Raw genomic sequence first — 20673 nt, 5'->3', positions numbered from 1 at the left:
CCATTCTCATTTGCTTTTTAGCCCTGACTTTTCCCTCTTCTGTTCTTGACATTTCTTCTCAGAGCCTGGATTTCCAGAGCATAATTCCTGAAAGTCTCATTCTGTTTTCCTTTTGCATAGATAATCACCCAGATGAAACAGTCAGAGCAGGAGCTGCGTGAAGGAGCACGGCACTTAGAGTGCACAGCATATGGAGTGCTGCATGAACGCCACTTGGAAAAATACATCATCAGAGAACACTGGGACAGCCTGATGAATGGTCTGGTAAGAGGAATACTGGCATTCCAGGCCAGTAGCTCTAATGCCTGACACTACCCCTTTTGCACATAATCTTTAGGTACAGAAAGTCAGGGTTAGCTGCTAATAAAGTCTGAACCATTCACAGCAGGCCTCACAGCTTGCAGTGAAATACTAATTTCACTGTCTGAGGAGCTCAAAGCAAGAAGGTTACAGTAAATAGTCTGAGTTTATCAGTAAGGCAACAAGTTGGTCACAGGTTGATTTTTTGGTAGGATGACATTTTTGACTTCTTCCTCAGGTGGCAGGGCTCAGGTTTCCATGATTCATTGCCTGTGCCTTTTCTTAAAAAGCTGAACCTTACTTATCAGTGCCTTGTGTATTCCATAGCTGCAGAACTGTCTGCTGAAAAAACCTTTGCCTTAGGATGCAGAGAAGCCTTCCCAATTTGACTTGAAAATAATTGATACAGGCAACCTAGAACAGTAGCTCTGAGAGATCTGAGTTTTCCCATTCATCTCAGTTGACTGCTAACTGAAACAGAATGATGGCAGTTTGTCAGAATTAACTGTTTCTCTGCTGACAATGTAAGTACAAGAGTTGAATGTGTCTGCTGATCTCCAGTGGATGCGGTGAAGAAAACAGGGTAGAAGCAGTGGGGTAGCTGGTCATTATCAAAGATCAGCAGGGAAGTGAACTAAGTGTTTTTTCTGAGCATGTTCCCACTCTCCTGTCCCCTTTGCCAAAAATATTTGTTCCTCCTGCCCTGCTAGGTACCAGAATCCTCAGCTGTTCCTCTAACTCCCGCCAAATCCTTCAGCTGCCCTTGTGATACTGCTATGCTTTGTGATTTCTCCTTGACAATGCAGAAGTCTGAAACAGACAGACTGGTATGGGGCCAAGTAAATTCAACTGAATTCATAGTGACCCTTTCCACTTAAATGCCATTTGTTGAAAAATGGTTTACCTGTGTTGTCATTGGAGCACTATGTCAGCTAAGGCCCTGGGCCTGCAAGCAGCTGGCAGTGGGTAGACCTGTGCCGATTGCCAGACGCAGAACTCTTTGAAGGATCAGGAATTAAAGGGAAATACCTTTCCTCTTTGGTTTTCCTCTGCGCATTTGGTAGCACTTTATATAGAGTGACAGCTTTTCCCCATGGGGTTAGTTGCCTCTGTGGGTCTTGTATATTGTTGAAGTAGCATGTGACTGCTAAGCCATAAGAATTGGAATTCATCTTAGGGTAAAGAGATGGGTGGGAAGCAGGGATATAGTGCTGATGTAGGATCAGAAACTGCCTATATTTCAAGATGATCTTTCCATTATCATCAGTATAAAAACAATAATAAGGAAAGGAAATTGCTCTACATGAAAGTCAGTAAAAATCCTGAGTTTTGAACCTGCAGCTGCCACAGATTTTTTTTCTCTGCTGCACTGAGGCAGCAAGCTGGAGGTTTGCTGGCAGATGACAGTCTGGCTCTAGTTAAGCTGTTTCTGTGTGTGTATATTGAAAAGCTGTGTATGACAGTTAGCCTTCATACTGCTGCTCTGAGCTGCGCAGGCCTTGCTGATTGATTTTTCTCATTACACTAGGATGATGAGTGGTTTTGCTACAAGGGTTCAAGGAACTCTATGATTCTGGAGTGGTTGGGCCTTGGTATTACTGCCTTCACCCAGAATGGTGCAGAGAACCTAGTGGCTGAGAATGCAGGTAAGACACTCGTGCTTCCTTCAGGTCTACAGGTCTATATCCATGCATGAGTCCTGTGGTAGGGGACTGAATAGATGAGCCCAGAAGCGCCTGGTGAAGGGGAGGGACTTTCTCACAGATTTTGATAAGTGCCTGATATTGGAGGGGAGATAATAGGATTTGAAAAGTACCATGTCTAATTAAAATCCCAGCATGCCCCTTTCCATTGCTGCATTCTCATCCTTCTGGAGCATGTCTCTGTCTTCCCTTTCAATGCATTGTTCTTATAGATGCATCCATGTATGGCTGAGTGACTGTCTTGTAGGTGGCCAGCAGGATGGAGAGGAGGAGCAGGATGGTGAGGAGGAGGAGGGGGAACAGCTGCTGGAGATTGCAGAGGAGGCCGATCTGATTCAGGCAGACCGAGTGATTGAGGAAGAAGAGGCAGCCAGGCCTCAACAGAGGAAGGAAGATGAGAATGGTGCTGTCATGGAACTGGCAAATATGCTGCTGGCCATGAAGCTGGAAAAGCAGGACCAGACAAAGCAGGGAGCCATGGAGTGGGAGGTAAACACTTGTGAACCGGGACTGGGTAGCTTGTTTCTTTGCTCTTCTGCTTTGTCTGGACAGGGAGGGAGTGGTGGGGGAATGTGGGTGCAGAGATAATTATAACTGCTTGGTGGGATGTCTTCCTGCAGATGCAACCAGCTCAGAGGAGGAAAATGAAGCAGAAGATGAGAACTGAACTCCGTAAACTGAATGCAATGACTGAGGTGGAGGCAGGGAATATTCAGGACCTGTGGCAGCTGGACCTCAGCTCCCGCTGGAGGCTTTACAGGTAATAGTGCTCTTGGGTGAGCTGGGAAGGCAAGAACTGCCTTCAGTTGCATGCTTTCCTAGGCAAGTACTCATCTGGCCCCACTATGGTAATAGCTGAGTTCCTCAGTTCTGATGGATTTATCGTCCTGTGCCCTGTGAGGGAGGGTAGCCTATTACTGCTTGTGACAGAAGGGGCTCTAAGGCACTAACACTAAATGGCTTCCCCAAAGTCAAACTTGTAGTCTGAAAACGAGGTCTCCTAAGTTGTACGCTAGTGTCCTAAGCGCTGGACCGTTTTTCCTCATTTGGTGATTTTCGCCTTTCCAGGTACTGGCTACAGATGTATCAGGGGGAAATTCGAAGAAAGATCCTGCAGCATGAGCAGCAGTACCAGAGGGCAGCAGAGAGGTTGGCAGAACTGAGGCTGCAGGAGGATCTTTGCATTCTCAAGGAGGCCCTGGTTGTAGGAATGACGACTACAGGTGAGTGGCATTTGGGGAACAAACCAGCACTGCATCCCAGGTCAGTTGAGGGACATAGCTCCCAATGGACTCCATCTCCAGGAGTGATTGGGGGTGTGTGTGTGTGTGTGTGTGTGTGTGTGAGAGAGAGAGAGAGAGAGAGAGAGAGAGAGAGAGAAAAGCCATGAACGGTGGACACTAATGAGTGAGGTTTGGAGTCTGAAGCATTGAACTGCTGTGCTTGGGCATAGAGGGTTTTGGTGAGTTGTGCTTTGTGTATAGGTTGTGTAGCTGGGCCATGGGCCCCTAACTTAGCAGTTCAGACAAATCTATCTGGTGGTACCTTAGTAAGGGCTCTCTAGCTTTGATTTTTGGGCTTTTGATTAGCCCCTGTTTGACATGGTTGTTTGAGCTAAGCAAAATAAAAAGCCAATTGCTCAGCAAATTTGTGAGCTACAAATGGGCAACTAATACAGTTTCGGAGAGTTTGACGAGCGAGTGCAAGAGGCTAAAGGCCTAATGCCTAAACAATGGTCAATGCCTAGCTAAAGCACCTCATGCCTGAACAACATAAGATTAACTATGTTAACATAGAGCAAAGCTAAAAGCAAAAAGCCAAGCTGTGAGCAAGACAGGTGCTGATCGGTCACAGGAATGTGATAGAGATGGGGCTGATCAGAACCTTACCCCAAGCACTGGGACACACAAACACATTCCAGTAAGGTTGGACATGCTGTATGGTAACGGGACCTCCCTCCCACCCCATAGATAACAGCTTAGCACCAGGTACATTCCATCCCAAGTTTAGTACAGGGTCATTATGACAACATGATAGATAGTGTAGTTTTGATGGTACCAACATCTTCAAGGTAGTGGATGCCATATGACTATGTCAAGGGGCATCAACTTATTACAATGAGGGAAGGCCCCAGGCATAAGTAATATACACACAACTTGTTTGCATCTGGGTATAAAAGCATCAATCAAATTAGATGCACTGAGCGACCTAGGGGATGACTGACCCTTTGTGCCATCATCTGAGTTGCGTCCATTGTCACAGTGTATGTGTGTACTGGTGTAAGGTGGTGAGTCATAATGGAGACTCACAGGGTGTTGGAGCCATGCACTGTTGACAATAAACCTGGTTCCAGTTCTTTAATACCTTGCTTAATTTGTGGTAATTGGGGCCCTCAGATGTCTGCAGTGTGGGCTAACTGCACAGAGTCAGCACTGGCATTTGGAGAGGGCCAATATGCATGCAGCCAAAGGTTATCAGCACAGCAGGGAGCAGAACAGACATCCACACACCATACTAGTAACAGCATCTTGCTACATTGGTGACCCTGGCGTCTCGCTACACAATCCAATTCTCAGTTATGTGATGGCCTTCAATGGAACAGCTGTAACCTGCATTCGATGTACCTTGTTCTCTTTCCTGCCTGAAGTCAGAAGGCACTTCCTGTGTAGGATATGGAAGTCAGTGGCTGTGTTGGGAAAAGAGATTCTTGGATGGGAAGGGCAAGGGCAGGCATTAGGGTATCAGGGAGGCTGAGGAGTTCATCAGTGTTCCAGATTCAAGTAAGAAAAGAACTGGCCAGCAGGGAATTGGAGGCAGCTTGTCAATTCATAACTATGGATGCAAGAGGATGAGGCAGCATGCTATATGTGAAGATAGGCAAGCTCTGACCATCAGGGAAACAATGACCAGGATGAATTTCATACAGATGTTCCGTGTATAGAGTGCTGAAAATACCTCTGAAGAGCCAACTTTTAACAGGTACAACAGAGATAAGTGGGACCCCCTGTGGATGGCTGCACAACCTGCAAGAAAAATAGACCATGCTTACAAAGATGGTCATCTGTCCAAGGAAGACAGAATATCCTTGTTGGGAATTCTATCGTAAGAAAAATGAACAGCACATTTTGCAAGGGACAGATGATAATGGAATGATGTGCTGCTTTCTGGGAGCCAAGACATAAAACATCACTTGAAATGAGAGAGAATTCTGAAGTTGACAGGGGTGGATGTTCTGATGATACCGCATTGTAGCATATCTCACAGATTAGGAATGACTTCAGTGAACTCAGAAGTGTGAAGGAGAAGAATGTCCAAGTGATCCTGGATATTCTTTCTGTTCCATGAGTGAAGGAACAAAGAAGACACTGAAAGGGAAGTGCTAGGTAGATAAGTTGGTAGAAAGTAGTTTTGGTTTTGTGGCATATTGGTCCACCTTCTTTGGGGAGAGGGAACTGTACAGTTTGGATTTGGGTAGCCTCCATCTCGGTAGAAGGAGCACCTCTCTTCAGCCAATGCTGACTAGAGTAGTAAGGCACATGTTAATCTAAACAAAAGGAGAAGATGAAAAAAGGGCCCCAATGAGCATTTATTTAGCACAAAATTAATCAAGAAATCAAAGATGTGAAGAGAAGTAATTGCTCATAAAAATGCTAGGTGCTTGAGTAACAATACATATGGAATTAGAACTGTTCATTTATTAGCAGTCCCTGTATCCAAGTCGTCCTACTTTAACTTGTTGGCAAGAATACTGTGGGAAGCTGCATCAAAAGCTTTGCTAAAGTCTGGGTGTACTCTGTCCACCACCTTCCTCCTTTCCACAAAGCCAGTTACCTCGTCATAGCAGGCAATCAGGTTGGTCAGGCATGCTTGGTGAATCTATGTTGACTATTCCCAATCATTTTCCTCTCCTTCAAGTACTTCAATATGGATTCCTTGAGGATCACCCCTCCATGATTTTTCCAGAGACTGAGGTGAGGCTGCCCTATCTGTAGTTCCCCAGATTCTCCTTTTTCCCTTTTTTAAAGATTGACACATTTCTATTAGTTGTTTGAAGAAAGCCTCATCTACCATATCTACCTGATCTGGTGGTCTATAGCAAGCCCCCATCACAACATGAACCTTGTTGATCTTGCCTCTAAACTTAACCCAGAGACTCTCACAGGCTTTTCTCCTGTTTCATACTGGAGCTCTGAGCAATCATACTGCTCTTTTACATACAGTGCAACTGCACCACCTTTTCTCCCCTGCCTGTCCTTCCTGAACTGTTTATACCTGTCCATGACAGCACTCCAATCATATGAGACATCCCACCAAGTTTCTGTTATTCCAATCACATCATAGTTCCTTGACTGTGCTAGGACTTCCAGTTCTTCCTGCGTGTTTCCTAGGCTTCCTGCATTTGTGTACACACACTAAGATAACTAGTCAATTGTCCTACTTTCACAGTATAGTAGAACCCTGAGATATGTGCACTTGGGTTGCATGAATCCCAGGTTACCACAACTCTGTGAGTGGCAGGGAGCTGGTGCCTGGCTGGTCAGTGCTGGTCAGTTTCACAGCTCCTGTGAGTGATGGGCAGCCAGTCAGGCACCAACTCCCCACCACTCACTGGTATGGGAAACTGACCAGTGCTACTGCACTGGTCAGTTACCTTGCTCCTGTCAGTGGTGGCAGCCAAGAGCCTGACTCTCACCATCCCTGACACTAGTGGTTTCACAGCTCCTGTCAGGGGTAGCAGCCTGACTCTCGCCGGCCCTGACAGGAGCGATTTCTACACTCCTGTCATGGGTGGCGAGAGTCAAACTGCTACCCCTGACAGGAGTGGTTTCACAGCTTCTTTCAGGGGCGGCAGCCTGACTCTTGGCTGCCACCCCGATGAGCTGGTAAACTGACCAGTGCTGCTGTTTTTCCCCCCTCCTGTGAGCAGCAGGCAGCCCGGAGCTAGGCTCTTGGTTGTCCAGCACTCACAGGAGACAGGAAACTACTAGTCTGTTTCCTGGCTCTCTTGAGTTGTGCAAAATTTAACTTACATGGGGTTGCACAAGAGCACAACCTCTGTGTAAGTTGGGGGCTTACTGAATAGATTAGGAGTCCTCTGTTGCACTTTTCTTCTTGCATTTCTTCCTGGTATCCCACTCCCCCACTCACCTCAGGGCTTAGGTCACCATCAGCCAATGAATGAAGTTTAAAGCCCTCTACACTTGGTTTGCAAGCCTGCTTGCGAAGATCCCCTCTTCCCTTTCTTGGTTAGGTGGATGTCCTCTCTTCCTAGCAATCTTTGTGCCCAGAACAGCATCCCATGGTCTATGAATCAAAGACCTCCCTCTAACACCACCTGCCCAACCATATGTTCGCTTCCACAATTCAACAGTTCTTATCTGAGCTTTTTCCTTCAGGCTGTTCCTGCTCCCTCCCACCCAGATCTGCTACCTTTAGCCTGCTCCAGCACCCACCCACCCTCCCATCCCAGCTCCATATCCCCAGCCCACTCCTGCACCCTCCTACGTACTGATCCCCCCCATTTTTGGTCCCACCCCAGACCCACAGATAAGTTAATTGGGCCTGGAGGAAGTCCTGAACCATAGCTTCCCAGCCCACCTCTTCCTGCATCTGTCAGGGGCCACATCAATGCGTGTTGGTGAGGTTTTATGTTTTTTTGGTTCTCACTTTTATAGGACTGCCAATTGATTTTTCTGTGGGTCAGTGGAGCCTGACTCCGAAAAGTGTCCCCACTCCTGGCATAAAGGCTCCAGCCCCTTTTTTCCTTATCCATACTTCCACATCTTGCTGTTTTAGGTATGCTGTATTTCTCATTCGCTATTCCCTTGGTCCTCTTCGTTCATTAATGTCAGTATCAATCAGTTACCACAGCAATTTGACATTCTTGCAGAATGCCTCAAAATGGTATCAAGCATTCACTAGCACTTGCAGCATATTTTGCTATCTGTAGCTACATATCATTTCAAACATCAACCCTTACCACATCTGTTGTAATATACTTTATTGATACAGGTCACTAGTAACAGAGAGAGAACCGTGCTAGTCTATATACTATCAAAACAAAAAAGCTGTTCAGTAACACTTAAAAGATTAACAAAATAATTTATTAGGTGATGAGCTTTCATGGGACAGACCTACTTCTTCAGATCATAGCCATACCAGAACAGACTCAATATTTAAGGCACAGAGAACCAAAAACAGAAATCAAAGTTGACAAATCAGAAAAATTATTATCAAGGTGAGCAAATCAGAGAGCAGAGGGGCCAGGGGTGGGGGGTGGGAGCGGAGGCAAGGATTAGATAAAGCCAAGTATGTAAAAGAGTCCCTATAATGAGCTAGAAAATTGCCATTGTGGTTCAAACCACGTGTTAATGTGTCAAATTTGAATATAAAAGAGAGTTCTGGAGCCTCTCTTTCCAAATGGCTGTGAAAGTTCCTTTTCAGTAAAGCACAGACTTTCAGGTCATTAACAGAATGGCCCACTCCATTGAAGTGCTGGCTGACAGGTTTGTGAATCAGGAGTGTTTTTATGTTTGTTTTGTGTCCATTAATTCTTTGTCTAAGAGAGTTTGAAGTCTGTCCAATATACAAAGCACGTGGGCACTGTTGGCACGTGATGGCATATATGATGTTATTAGAGGAACATGAGAATGTGCCTGTGATTCTGTGACTAACCTGGTTTTAGGTCCAGTGACGGTATCTCCAGAATAGATTTGTGGACAAAGTTGACAAAGGGCCTTGTCGCAAGGAAAAGTTCCAGGATTGGTATTCCTGTGGTATAGACTGTGGTTGTTGGTGTTAATCTGAAGAAGTGGGCCTGTCTCATGAAAGCTCATCGCCTAATAAATTATTTTGTTAGTCTTTGTAGTGCTACTGAACTGCTTTTTTGTTTTGATGCAGGTCAGCTAGTCATGGCAGCCTGAACATCTTGCAGGCCTGTGGCCTGTAAGACTTGTTACATTAATGAATACTTACATTTCACTTGTATATCCTCAACCTAGCGCATATACCCAGCATTGCTTGGGTCCTGAAGAGTGAAGAATACAGCAAACTGTCCATTTCGCCCTATGCCCTGTTGCAGGGGAACAGCCAGCAATGTCCCTGTACAAATCTAGGGAGAATGGGGAGCTTCTGCTTCCTGCTGCCCTTCCTAAAGTGCAGCTGGGATGTGGGACACTGGGGGCTACTGCCTTACCAGCTGAGGGTGGGCACGACAGTAGCCAGCCCCTTTCACCTGCCTGATGATTATTTTTTCTCTATGGTTTTATGAGAAATATTATTCTGGGCACATCCCTTTTTCCTGATAAAACCAAATCCTTATGTTGCTTTAAGTTATGATAAGAGGAAGCTGCATACCAAATTTGATGGTCCTAGTTGTTACTGTTCAGAAGGGGTTCTTGAACAAAGTCCCTTAAATATACTGTAAATATCTTTTTATTCTTGGCTATAAGTTAAATATGTTATAAGTTTAGGGGAAAAACAGAGATGGGTCACAGGACCACTGAAGTTGATTTTTCAGTAAATCTTGGAACCCTAAGGAAGTTCCAACAGACAAAAATGCGAATTGTTCTTCAAGTCAGGTTGCACCTCCCTCATCTGGCTGGCACCCTTGGGACCTGAGTGGTCCTGAACAAGTGGATTTGGCAGACGAAGGGAAGTCAGGCTTCCAGGTTGCCTGGAGGGGGAATCCACTCTTGCTGGGCTCCCATGCCCTGGCTGGGTTTCCCAGAGGTGCATGGCTGCTGGCGGGACTCCATGCCCAAGCTGACTCTGTGCTGTGCGTGTAATGTGACGGGGTTTGTGAGCACAGCTAAGGAGATAAATCCAGAGTATCTTTGTTTAAAACTGGGCTACTTACAGCCTCAGGTTCGGATTTCCTTCTTACTAAGGGAAATCCAGTCCGTCACAAAAATACCTCTGCCAGCCCCACTGGCCAGCCAGAAGCCACACAAGCAAACCCACAGACTTCCCAGCTGCTATACCAGCCCAGACCAACAACCCCCAAATTCAGGTGAGAGGTTATTAAACCTATTTCATCAACTCCACACAGATTCTTCTGGGCCCCAAAGGGTCCAGGCACAGTTCCTGGTCAATATATACTTGGATCTTAAACAAAACAGCACACTCACCAATCCTTCAGATCGAAATCTAAAGTTTTAATTAATAAAAAAAGAAAGAACAGGATTAGAGAGAGAAATTGTTAAGCAATACTTTACAAACATGATTTATAGCTATTGATGTAGGCCAGTGGTGTTATTAGCTGATTCCTGAAAGCTTCTGAAAGTCCATTTCAGATTACATAATTGTATTTACTGGAGAAATATAGATTTGGCCAGCTGGAATCAACATCCTGGCACATATATCCTTGGAACAGGGACATCATATTTCCCTCCCCAAGATGGATGCTGCAAGGACACCTCATGGTTCCTCTCTTGTGTCCAGGGAGGGAGCCCGATTTTCTTCCCATAGGCCCTTGAGGGTCAGAGTCACCTGACCCAGGTGAGCTGCTGTGGCAAAATGCCACTGCTCGCTGGTATGGCTAGTATGTCACAGTCATTTACATGGCAGGTGTAATCGATGTCTGGGCATCTGATTTCAATTTCTTTGCTCAGCCCAGGTCACCTGACCAGCGAGCTGCATTCCATTGACAGGTCCCACATTTCTGGGATATGGATTCAACTGTCTGAGCATCAGGTTTCCATGCCGTTGTTTAGCCTAATATCCTGGCTGCGGCTGAGTTCACACTTCCAATTGTGAATCTTAGCACTAAAACATCACTAATACAACTCATAGAATCATAGAACAATAGAGCTGGAACAGACCTAAAAAGCCGTTGAGTCCAGCCCCCTGCCCTAGGCAGGACCAAACCCATCAGATCAGCCCAGCCAGGGCTTTGTCGAGGCGAGATTTAAACACCTCCAGGGATGGAGACTCCACTACTTCCCTGGGTAGACCATTCCAATGCTTCACCACCCTCCTAGTGAAAAGGTGTTTCCTAATGTTCAACCTGGACCTTCCCAACCACAACTTGAGACCATTGTTCTGTGTTCTGCCATCTGTGACCACTGTGAACAGCCTCTTTCCAGCCTCTTTGCAACCTCCCTTCAGAAAGTTGAAGGCTGTTATCAAGTTCCCCCGTCAGTCTTCTCTTCTGCAGACTAAACAGTCCCAATTCCCTCAACCTTTCTTCACAAGTCTCATGCTCCAGCCCCCTAATCATTTTGGACACTCTCCAGTGTATCCACATACTTCCTTTGACTGGGGGCCCAGAACTGGACACAGTACTCCAGATGCAGCCTCACCAAAGCCAAATAAGGAGGAATAATCACTTCTTTGGATCTACTGGCAACGCTCCACTTGATGCAACCTAATATGCCTTTAGCCTTCTTGGCTACAACGGCACACTGGTGACTCATGTCCAGCTTCTCGTCCACTACAACTCCCAGGTCCTTTTCTGCAGAACTCGTACCGAGCCAGTCAGACCCCAGTCTGTAACAATGCTTGGGATTCTTCTGGCGCAAGTGCAGGACTCTGCACTTGTCCTTATTGAACCTCAGCAGATTTCCTGTATCGGAGGGGTAGCCGTGTTAGTTTGGATCTGTAACAGCAACGAAGGGTCCTGTGGCACCTTATAGACTAACAGAAGAGTTTTGAGCATGAGCTTTCGTGAGCACAGACTCACTTCATCAGATGCTGGTTTTGGAAATCTGCAGGGCCAGGTATAAATAAGCCAGAACAAGGGTGGGGATAACAAGGTTAGCTCAGTCAGCAAGGGTGAGGCTTACTACCAGCAGTTGATCTGGAGGTGTGAACACCAAGGGAGGGGAAGCTGCTTCTGTATTTAGCCAGCCATTCGCAGTCTTTGTTTACGCCAGAGCTGAGGGCATCGAATTTGCAGATGAACTGTAGGTCAGAAATTTCTCTTTGGAGTCTTGTCCTGAAATTTCTTTGCTGTAGGATAGCTACTTTTAAGTCTGCTTATCTGTCTTAGTATCATACCTACCTGTCTGTAGTAGGAGTTGTGTTCTATTGAGGGTGCCTCTCTCTTTCCTACCAGGTGCAGCTAAATACCGTCAGATCCTGCAGAAAGTGGAGCCTCGAATTGTCATAGTGGAAGAAGCAGCAGAGGTACTGGAGGCTCACACCATCACCACTCTAAGCAAAGCCTGTCAGCACCTCATCCTCGTTGGAGACCACCAGCAGGTACCATGTCCGTGTGTGGCCTCCTTCACTGTGCAAGGACAGAGAGACACTACAAAATGCCAATCAAGAGGGTCCCAGAGCTTTATCATCCCCCCCCCAGCTCCTCCATGTTCCATCCATATCCACGGTGGCAGTTACTGACAGTACCTCCCGCCAGCCCACAATATTGTTCCAGGGACAAAAATTCTGTACAGTCCTTGCAACATAGCCTCTCTTCTAAGCGTGATACATTGTAGCCGAGCCTGGCCCTGATGCTTAGCCTATGTCTACGCTAGAGGGTTTTGTCACCAAAACTAGCGTTTTGTTGACAAAACGTCCAGATTCCCAATGTGTTCTATCGATGCTAAATTGACAGAATGCGGCACTTCTGTTGACAGCTTTCTGCCATTCCCCCAGGAGGTAGAACACCTGTGTTGATAGAGATCTGTTGACAGAGAGCCTGCCTGGACATTTCAGGGGGCCCTCTGTTGAAAGACAGGGCTTCTGGGACAGCGGGCAGCCCTATTTACTGTGCTTCTGGTTGGTTGTTTTGTTGAGAGAGTGGCGGAGCAGTCCAGCTGCTCTCTGTCATCAGAGCAGATCGAAAGAGCAATCTGCTTGGCAGTTTGGCCACAATCCATTGACAGAAGTTTTGTCAAATGATATCTTACAACATTAACTTCTGTTGACAGATCGCTCTAGTGTACACGTAGCTTTAGTCACTTCAAAAAACCTGTCTTTGTCCTGCAGGGGCCTTAGTTTGCATAGAGGCATGGAGCGAGGAAAGCATTGTAGATGGGTTGGAGGGAGAGGAACTTGTAGCAGCTGGACTCATACCACTTTCTTTTTCAGCTACGGCCTAGTACTAATGTGTATGACCTGGCCAAGAACTTCAACCTGGAGATGTCTCTCTTTGAGCGGCTGGTGAAAGTTGGCTTTCCTTTTGTCCGCCTGAATTATCAGGTGAGGAGCAGCTCTGGAATCTCCTCTTGCTGTATTCATTTTCCATGATGTAAAAGCCTATCTGGCTGGTATCTTGCAGGAAGCTTAGCCTCACATTCCGGCTCTCAACACAATCTGAAAGAAAAACGTTTTGCCTAATCACAGAGAAAGCACTCGAAATGGTCAGATCCATGCTTTTGTGTCCGTTCGAGACACAGACATTACGCCTTCTGTTCCAGCCTTCCTGCTGTTGTACTCTCCATGCTGTGTAACTGAAGTTGGTGCAAGAAGATTTCTAAAACATGTAGCAGCATCTCTTAACTTCATATGCAATGAGGATACATACCTTGTAATGTTCAAAAGATTGACTTTTTAAATGATATCACAAGCATATTTTGTACCAAAGATATAATCCCGTATAATAGCAGTGAATATGTAGGTACAGGGGTTACGTAGGGTACCGTATCACAGTGAGGTCATGCTGATGGTGGCTTTTGTGATCTAGACGACCTGTCCACTGGGAGCTGCAGTGACACTAACAAACTGATTTACAGTCCCATATCTTTTATGGATGTAAAACTGAAACAGCAGAAGTATGTAAAGTGTGTAAAAGTTTAACCAGTTAACCAATTATGGGAGGCCACTAGCCCAGTCAGCCTCCCAAGCAGAGTCCCCTGTTCACTCACCCTCTCCACACCCTGCAGCATGCCAAGGACTGGGGCTGCTCTGGCCAGGCTGGGACTTCTCTGCCTGTGGTACTGCCACGAGTGGGGGGCACGTTCGTGCAGTAGGAGCAGCCCCGGTCCACAGCACACCATGGACAGGAACATTCCAGCCAAGCAGAGCAGCCCTGGTCCACTGTGGGGGGGTGGGATGGGAAGAAGATGGTGGGGGACATTAGAGGTTCCACTCCAGCCCAGCTGGTTTGGAGCAGCCTCACCGGCTGCAGCAGACTGTTAACTGGTTAAACATTACAAAATAAAACAAACAGTCCTGTAGCACATGAAAGATTAACAGTATTTATTAGGTGACGAGCTTTCGTGGGATAGACCCACTTTTTCAGAGTGGATCAGAGGTGGGTCTGACCCATGAAAGTTCATAACCTAATAAATAATATTGCTCTTTAATGTGCTACAGGACTGCTTTTTGTGAAGTAGCCATGTTAGCCTGTACCCTCTCTGGTTAAATATTAGCTTCTCTAACAGCCTAGTGAAGATACATTTATTCTATTCCATCTGATTGGACTGGAATTGTCGACAGAGCGGAGGGTTCCCATTTCTGCAGCACCTTTGTCTTGTACTGAGTCACTGTCTCCCTGGTAAAGCATAAATGGAGGGATGGTCAGTTCATTCCATCATGCGAGAAATTTGTCCCTTTATGATGACTGCTGCTAGCTCTAACCTGTCTGTAACTTTTGTTTGTGCATTACAGCACCGCATGCGCCCGGAGATTGCCCAGCTACTAACTCCCCACATATACCGGGAGCTAGAGAACCATCCCTCTGTCCTTAGATATGAAAACATCAAGGTGAGTTTGTAGAAGACAAGCAATTTCTCTCTCAACCACTTTACTGGGTAAATGACTCTCTGCTTATAACATCCAAACTAGTCACTTCTGTGGGGATGTATTAAAGTCTCTTTGATCAAGTTCAGCTGTTAAAATTTGAAAATTTAAATAAAGAAATCAGGTATTGTGGTACAGTAAAATTCCTTTAATCCAACAGTCCAAGACCAGATGGTGCCCAAAGTCCAAAAGTCTGGAAAATTTGGTAATCACCACCCTGAAATCCTGCAGCTTCACCACCCCTGCATGTCCCCAGCTTCTTCACTCCCGTGCTCCTCCCACTCCGTACAGTGACCAACCATCCCGTATTGGGCAGGACCATCCCGTATTTAAGATGCCAAAAAGGTGTCCCTACTTATTTTTTAAAAGGGACAAATTGTCCCGTATTTAGGCCCTTGGGCTGCGGGTGGGGGCAGGGAGCACCTGCGGCTGCCGCTTTTCTGGGGCTCGGGGCCCAGAGCGCCTGCTGCCGCTGCTTTCCCAGGGTTCGGGGCCCAGAGCGCCTGCAGCTTGTGCTTCCCTGGAACCCGGAGTGCCCTGCCGCCACCCCCCCAGCCTTCCTGGAGCCCTACCCCACCCCAGGCTTAACCCCCGTCCCCTTCCTACAGCCCCAACCCACCACCCAAGCCCCCCGACTTACTCAGGTTTGGAGCCCCATGCAGTGCGCAGGGGGCTGGGAGTCAGAGCCCCATGCTGAGCCCTGTACACCGGGGGTGGGGTGGGAGGGAAGGGGAGGAGTTAGCTGGGTCCATGGGGTGGGGTTGAGCTGGGCAGGGGAGGGGTTGAACAGGGGTGCACTGGGGCAGGGAGGTTTTGGAGCCCCACACACACTGAGCCAGCCGCACAGGTGTGGAGGTAAGCTGGGGCTGCACGGGTGTTGGGGCCCAGGTGTATGGGGGGGTGGGGTTGGGGCACAGGGTTTGGAGCCAGGTCCATGTGGGTTGGAGGGGAGCCCCCCTGGTGTGTGCCTGGAGCCCCCTGCTGGGGGAGGTGAGCGGGGCCACGAGGGCAGGGGAGTTGGGGGGGCAGGGTTGAGCTGTTGAGGGGGTTTAACGGGGGTGAACCAGAACGGCTGTGAAGCAGCGCTGCTCTGGAAAGCAGGGGGAAGGGGGTTTTAGTCTGCCTGGGTGCCCGCAGGGCAGGCAGCGAGGCAGGCTAAAAGCCTTTTCCCTACCTTCCCAGAGTGGTGCCTAGTGCCACTCTGGGAAGGCAGGGGAAAGTTGCTCTTAGCCTGCCTAGCTGCCCACAGCTGCAAGAAGCTAGGCAGGCTGAGCGCCCAGCAGCTTCACACAGTGCAAAATTTATGTTAAAGCAAGTTTCACACAATGTGAAGCCATGTAAAGCGGGTGATTACTGTATGCCGGGCCATCTTTTTAAATGGGACTGTTTTTGCCAGGTGCCGGACCATCAGGATTTCCGGACATTAGAGGCCAGATTAAAGGAATTTTACTGTAGTCAGTTTTATAAGAAGATTACATTATTTATAATACAACAGAGCCTCCCAGCTCCAGTCAAGGACCTGAACCTGACTGCGCTAGGTATTTGGAAAACACAAAACAAAAAGATTGTGCCTGTCCAAAGAGTTAAGTACTTGCATGGAGATAAGATATTGGGTACTAAATGGCTCTTCCATCTAGCAAAGAAATGCAGGACAAAAACCAATGGCTGGAAGCTGAAAGGAAACAAATTCCAATTAGGAGTGAGACACAAATTGTTAACAGTGAAGGGTGATCAACCACTGGAACAAATCCTAAGGAAAATGTTGGATTCTTCATGTCATGACGTCTTCAAGAATGGATGTCTTTTTGGAAAATATTTTTATGAAACACAGTAGTGGGATCAGTACAGGGTTTAACTGGGCAAAATTCTGACATCTGTGCTATACAGCCAAGACTAGGATCCCTTCTAGCCGGATATGCTATGAATCTTTGCACACTAACATGGAGTCTTGCTCTAATGGGAAAACATGTTCAACTAGTGCAGTTAATTAGGCAGCAGTTACTCTAACTACAGGAACTCAAAGGGCTAGAGAATTGTGTCAATATCCATCCTGCCAGAAGAAAAGGCTCTGGCTGAAATGGCCTTATTGTCCCTAAGGGAGGCAGAAGCAACTTAATAGGCCGTTCCTGCTTTTTCAGTGCTAAGGCATGCACATTTTTCTTGTGCAGACTTCAGGTGAATGGAAGCTTTGGACAGATACATGGGCTGCACTCTCCACCTCACTGGAGGCAGGAACCAGGGATCCTGATACTATTAGCCCTTATTACAGAGGGGAGAAACCCTGACTTTTTTCTTCATAATGCCTGGCGTGTAGACTGGAGGAGCCAAGCTCTCCAGTCAGTTGTGTCAGAGGTTGGGAGGAAGGTGTGATCAAACAAAACACTGAATTATGCAACTGAGAAAGCAAGAGGAAATGAGAAAGGTTGTCATGAAGGAAAAGACTGTCAACTAGCCAGTCTTTGAAGTACCATGAAAGGGGGAGAATAGCGTGATAGGACAAGAAAGTTCAAAAACTCACCCAAAGTTAGTATACACTTATCCAGCAACAAATTCTCAGCTCATACACAGAACACTGTATTATGTGGTTTACAAGTACTGCATACACACGTTAGAGAAAAGTGCAAAAGGCGGTGGGATATTGCAAGTGTTTTCCACCCTGGCTAGCAGGTTTCAAGTATATAAACACTGCTTGGCTATATCGCCCATTTCTCCCACCTGCCCTTAAATACATGAGTAGCTACACTGAGTAGTGTGAATGAATGTGCTGTGATTGCTCAGTTGTAGCCTGGGAACTCCTCTCTATAACCTAAAGAATAAATTTTAGCCACTGAACTCTAATTAAGATAAGGAATTAAGTCTTCTGCATGCTGCTGGATTCCCAGAATAGTCATTGATGTATCAGTGAGACACTGTTGCCAAAAAGCTCCCAGCCTCTCCTTTACTAGGCCTGTTATGAAGGGACTGAGGGATATTTACCGGAAGGTGTGCAGTGGCTGAGGGTGCCTTAACTCTGAATCCGAGTAAGTTATGGAGAACTGCCAAGTGGTCACCGTAGGCACGAAAGGGGCTTGCATTGAGAAGTTAGATTGTTGTTCTGTGGTAACATATTCCTTTCTTTTCTTTTCAGGGGGTTTCATCTAACCTTTTCTTTGTGGAGCATGACTTCCCAGAACAGGAGATTCAAGAAGGGAAAAGCCATCAGAATCCACATGAGGCTCAGTTTGTGGTGGAGTTGTGCAAATACTTCTTGTGTCAGGACTACTTGCCCTCTCAAATCACCATCCTCACTACTTACACTGGACAGCTCTTCTGTCTGCGCAAACTCATGCCTGTCAAGATCTTTGCAGGTGTGAAGGTTCATGTGGTGGATAAGTATCAAGGTGAGGAGAACGACATTATCTTGCTATCACTTGTGCGCAGTAACAAGGAAGAGAGAGCTGGGTTCCTGCAGATTTCTAACCGGATCTGTGTAGCACTATCCAGAGCTAAGAAAGGGCTATACTGTATTGGGAATATGGGAATGCTTGGCAAGGTGCCTCTCTGGAGCAAGATTGTTCACACCCTGCGGGAGAAAGGTCATATTGGCCACTCACTTATGCTGTGCTGTCAGAACCATCCTGACACTAGGACTCTGGTGTGCAAGGGAGCAGACTTCTGCAAAGTTCCTGAAGGGGGCTGTAGTCGCCCCTGTGAATTCAGGCTGAGTTGTGGACATGTTTGCACTCGAGCATGTCACCCCTATGACTTAGAACACAAAGAGTTTCAATGTATGAAGCCCTGTCAAAAGGTGCTGTGCAAAGACGGCCATCGTTGCCCTCAGTTATGCTTTGAGCGCTGTGGACAGTGCATAGTGAAGGTACAGAAAACAATCCCAAAGTGTGGCCACCAGCAGATGGTCCCTTGCTCCACTCCTGAGAGTGAGTTTTGCTGTCAAAACCCTTGTGAAAAATACCTGAAATGTGGGCACAGATGCAACATGTCTTGTGGGCAGGAATGCAGTGTCCAATGTTGCGAGATGGTTACGGCCACACTAAAATGTGGCCACAAACAGCAGGTGAAGTGCTGGATCACTGAGGAGATGAAACATGGGATGCCTGTGGAATGCAAAACTAAATGCCTGGTCTCACTGGATTGTGGCCATGCATGCTCAGGTTCCTGCCATACCTGCTTTGAAGGGCGATTTCATGAGCACTGCAAGAGCCCTTGTAAGCGTTTCCTGATCTGCTCCCACAAATGTCAGCAGCCTTGCACTAGGGAATGCCCTCCATGCCAGCAAGCCTGTCAGAACCACTGTGTCCACAGTCGGTGCAAAAAGAAATGTGGAGAGATGTGCATTCCATGCATGGAACCATGTGAGTGGCGGTGTCAGCACTATCAGCGTACCAAGCTTTGCTCTGAACCGTGCAACAGACCCCGTTGTGATGTACCATGCACCAAACAACTGCACTGTGGTCATCCTTGCATTGGGTTGTGTGGGGAACCTTGCCCAAAAAAGTGCCGAGTTTGTCATCATGATGAAATCACCCATATCTTTTTTGGCTTTGAAGATGAGCCAGATGCTCGCTTTGTGAAGCTGGAGGACTGTGGCCACATTTTTGAGGCCCAAGGCCTCGACCATTACATGGATGAAGATGAAACTGTTATCAAGCTGAAGGTGTGCCCCAGGTGCCAGACACCTATCAGGAAGAACTTGAGGTATGGCACCACAGTGAAAAGGCGGCTGGAGGAAATAGAGAAAGTGAAGGAGAGAATCCAAGGTTCCATAAGTGAAATTGAAACTAACAGACACAGACTACAGCATGTGCTGGAAGGGAAGGCAGTTTTGCGAAGAAATCTGTCCGTGAAATACCTCATGTTGGAAGAGAAGCTGACCCACCCTGATCTCTCCAAGAAGAGTATTGGACTCCTTGAGAACCTGATTAGCTTCTATGGGCGCTTGGGTGAGCTGACAAGCTCCCTGAACAAGCTTGATGTAAGCGAGAGGGAAGGACTGAGACGACAACTGGCTGAAATTCAGGAGTGGCTGGACAAGCCCCGACTAAGCTTCACTGGCCAGGAGCTCTCTGACCTTCAGAGTGAGATGCAGAGGTTTACATACTTAGTGAGTCTCCTGGGCAGATGCAGAACAGCAGCTGCAAAGATGGATATTTCTATCTTGAGAGAAATTGATGCTTTGCGGCAGATCTTAGAGGGAACAAAGAAGTTCACCCAAGAGAATGAAAAGATGGTGAAGATGAAAATGGAAGAACTAAAGACAGCTCTTCCAGAGTCTGAGTTGGGAATCTCTGAGGAGGAACGAGTGCAGATCGTTAGCGCCTTTGGCTATCCACAAGGTCACTGGTTCAAATGCCCCAATGGCCACATTTATGTGATTGGTGACTGTGGTGGGGCAATGGAGAGGAGCAAGTGCCCAGAGTGTAAGGCAGTTATTGGGGGTGCAAACCACACTCTAGAACACAGCAACCATTTGGCCTCTGAAATGGATGGGGCAACTCATGCAGCTTGGTCAGAAACTGCAAATAACATGCTAAACTTTGAGGATCTCCGTAGGCTGATATAGAAGAGCTTCACCTCTCTCAGTAGAGTCCCTTTAGCTCCATGAATAACCTCTCTTTCCTACTGCAAAGCTGCACAGCACATGCAGTAGCCAGAGAGTTCTCTCTGGCTCTGTTTGGCAAATTGGGTTTCTTGTGATTAACATTTGCTGGTGTTTGTTGCTAGAACTAGTCCCATTTTCTACTGGCACTTTATCTGTGGAATCAAGCAACTGAAAGAAATAAGCATAACAGAAATAAATGCTTTAGCCTGAAGAATGTGTGGGGTCTAATGTAGTTCCAGAGCTGTCGGGCACCAGTCTGTGGTGCCATCAGCCCCTGCATTTGCTCTGGCTATTGCTCATTGCACTGAGTGTTTAACCTTAAATCTTTTATAGCCCAATAAATTTTATTCATAATCATTTAATTTGTTTACTTGTAAAACTATT

At 46.8% G+C, this 20673-nt stretch overlaps 1 protein-coding gene across 3 annotated transcripts in view; it reads left to right on the top strand.

Moving 5' to 3' along the window:
• Nucleotides 1–20645, top strand: part of ZNFX1 (zinc finger NFX1-type containing 1) — a 28027-nt gene extending 7382 nt beyond the window's left edge. For all 3 annotated transcript variants that reach the window (XM_075011395.1, XM_075011393.1, XM_075011394.1), the window contains exons 6-14: nucleotides 121–264; nucleotides 1829–1946; nucleotides 2251–2492; nucleotides 2624–2763; nucleotides 3072–3226; nucleotides 12061–12206; nucleotides 13038–13148; nucleotides 14559–14654; nucleotides 17818–20645. In XM_075011395.1, coding sequence (XP_074867496.1) covers nucleotides 121–264; nucleotides 1829–1946; nucleotides 2251–2492; nucleotides 2624–2763; nucleotides 3072–3226; nucleotides 12061–12206; nucleotides 13038–13148; nucleotides 14559–14654; nucleotides 17818–20250 — 3585 coding nt within the window. In that variant the 3' untranslated portion in view covers nucleotides 20251–20645. The remainder of the gene's footprint in view (nucleotides 1–120; nucleotides 265–1828; nucleotides 1947–2250; nucleotides 2493–2623; nucleotides 2764–3071; nucleotides 3227–12060; nucleotides 12207–13037; nucleotides 13149–14558; nucleotides 14655–17817) is intronic.
• Nucleotides 20646–20673: the final 28 nt, after the last annotated feature.

This window comes from Carettochelys insculpta, chromosome 17 (genome assembly GCF_033958435.1).
Source record: "Carettochelys insculpta isolate YL-2023 chromosome 17, ASM3395843v1, whole genome shotgun sequence".
NCBI classification, from domain to species: domain Eukaryota; kingdom Metazoa; phylum Chordata; order Testudines; family Carettochelyidae; genus Carettochelys; species Carettochelys insculpta.
Note: the sequence above shows the minus strand (reverse complement) of the source record. Positions and strands in the feature narration are given on the sequence as shown.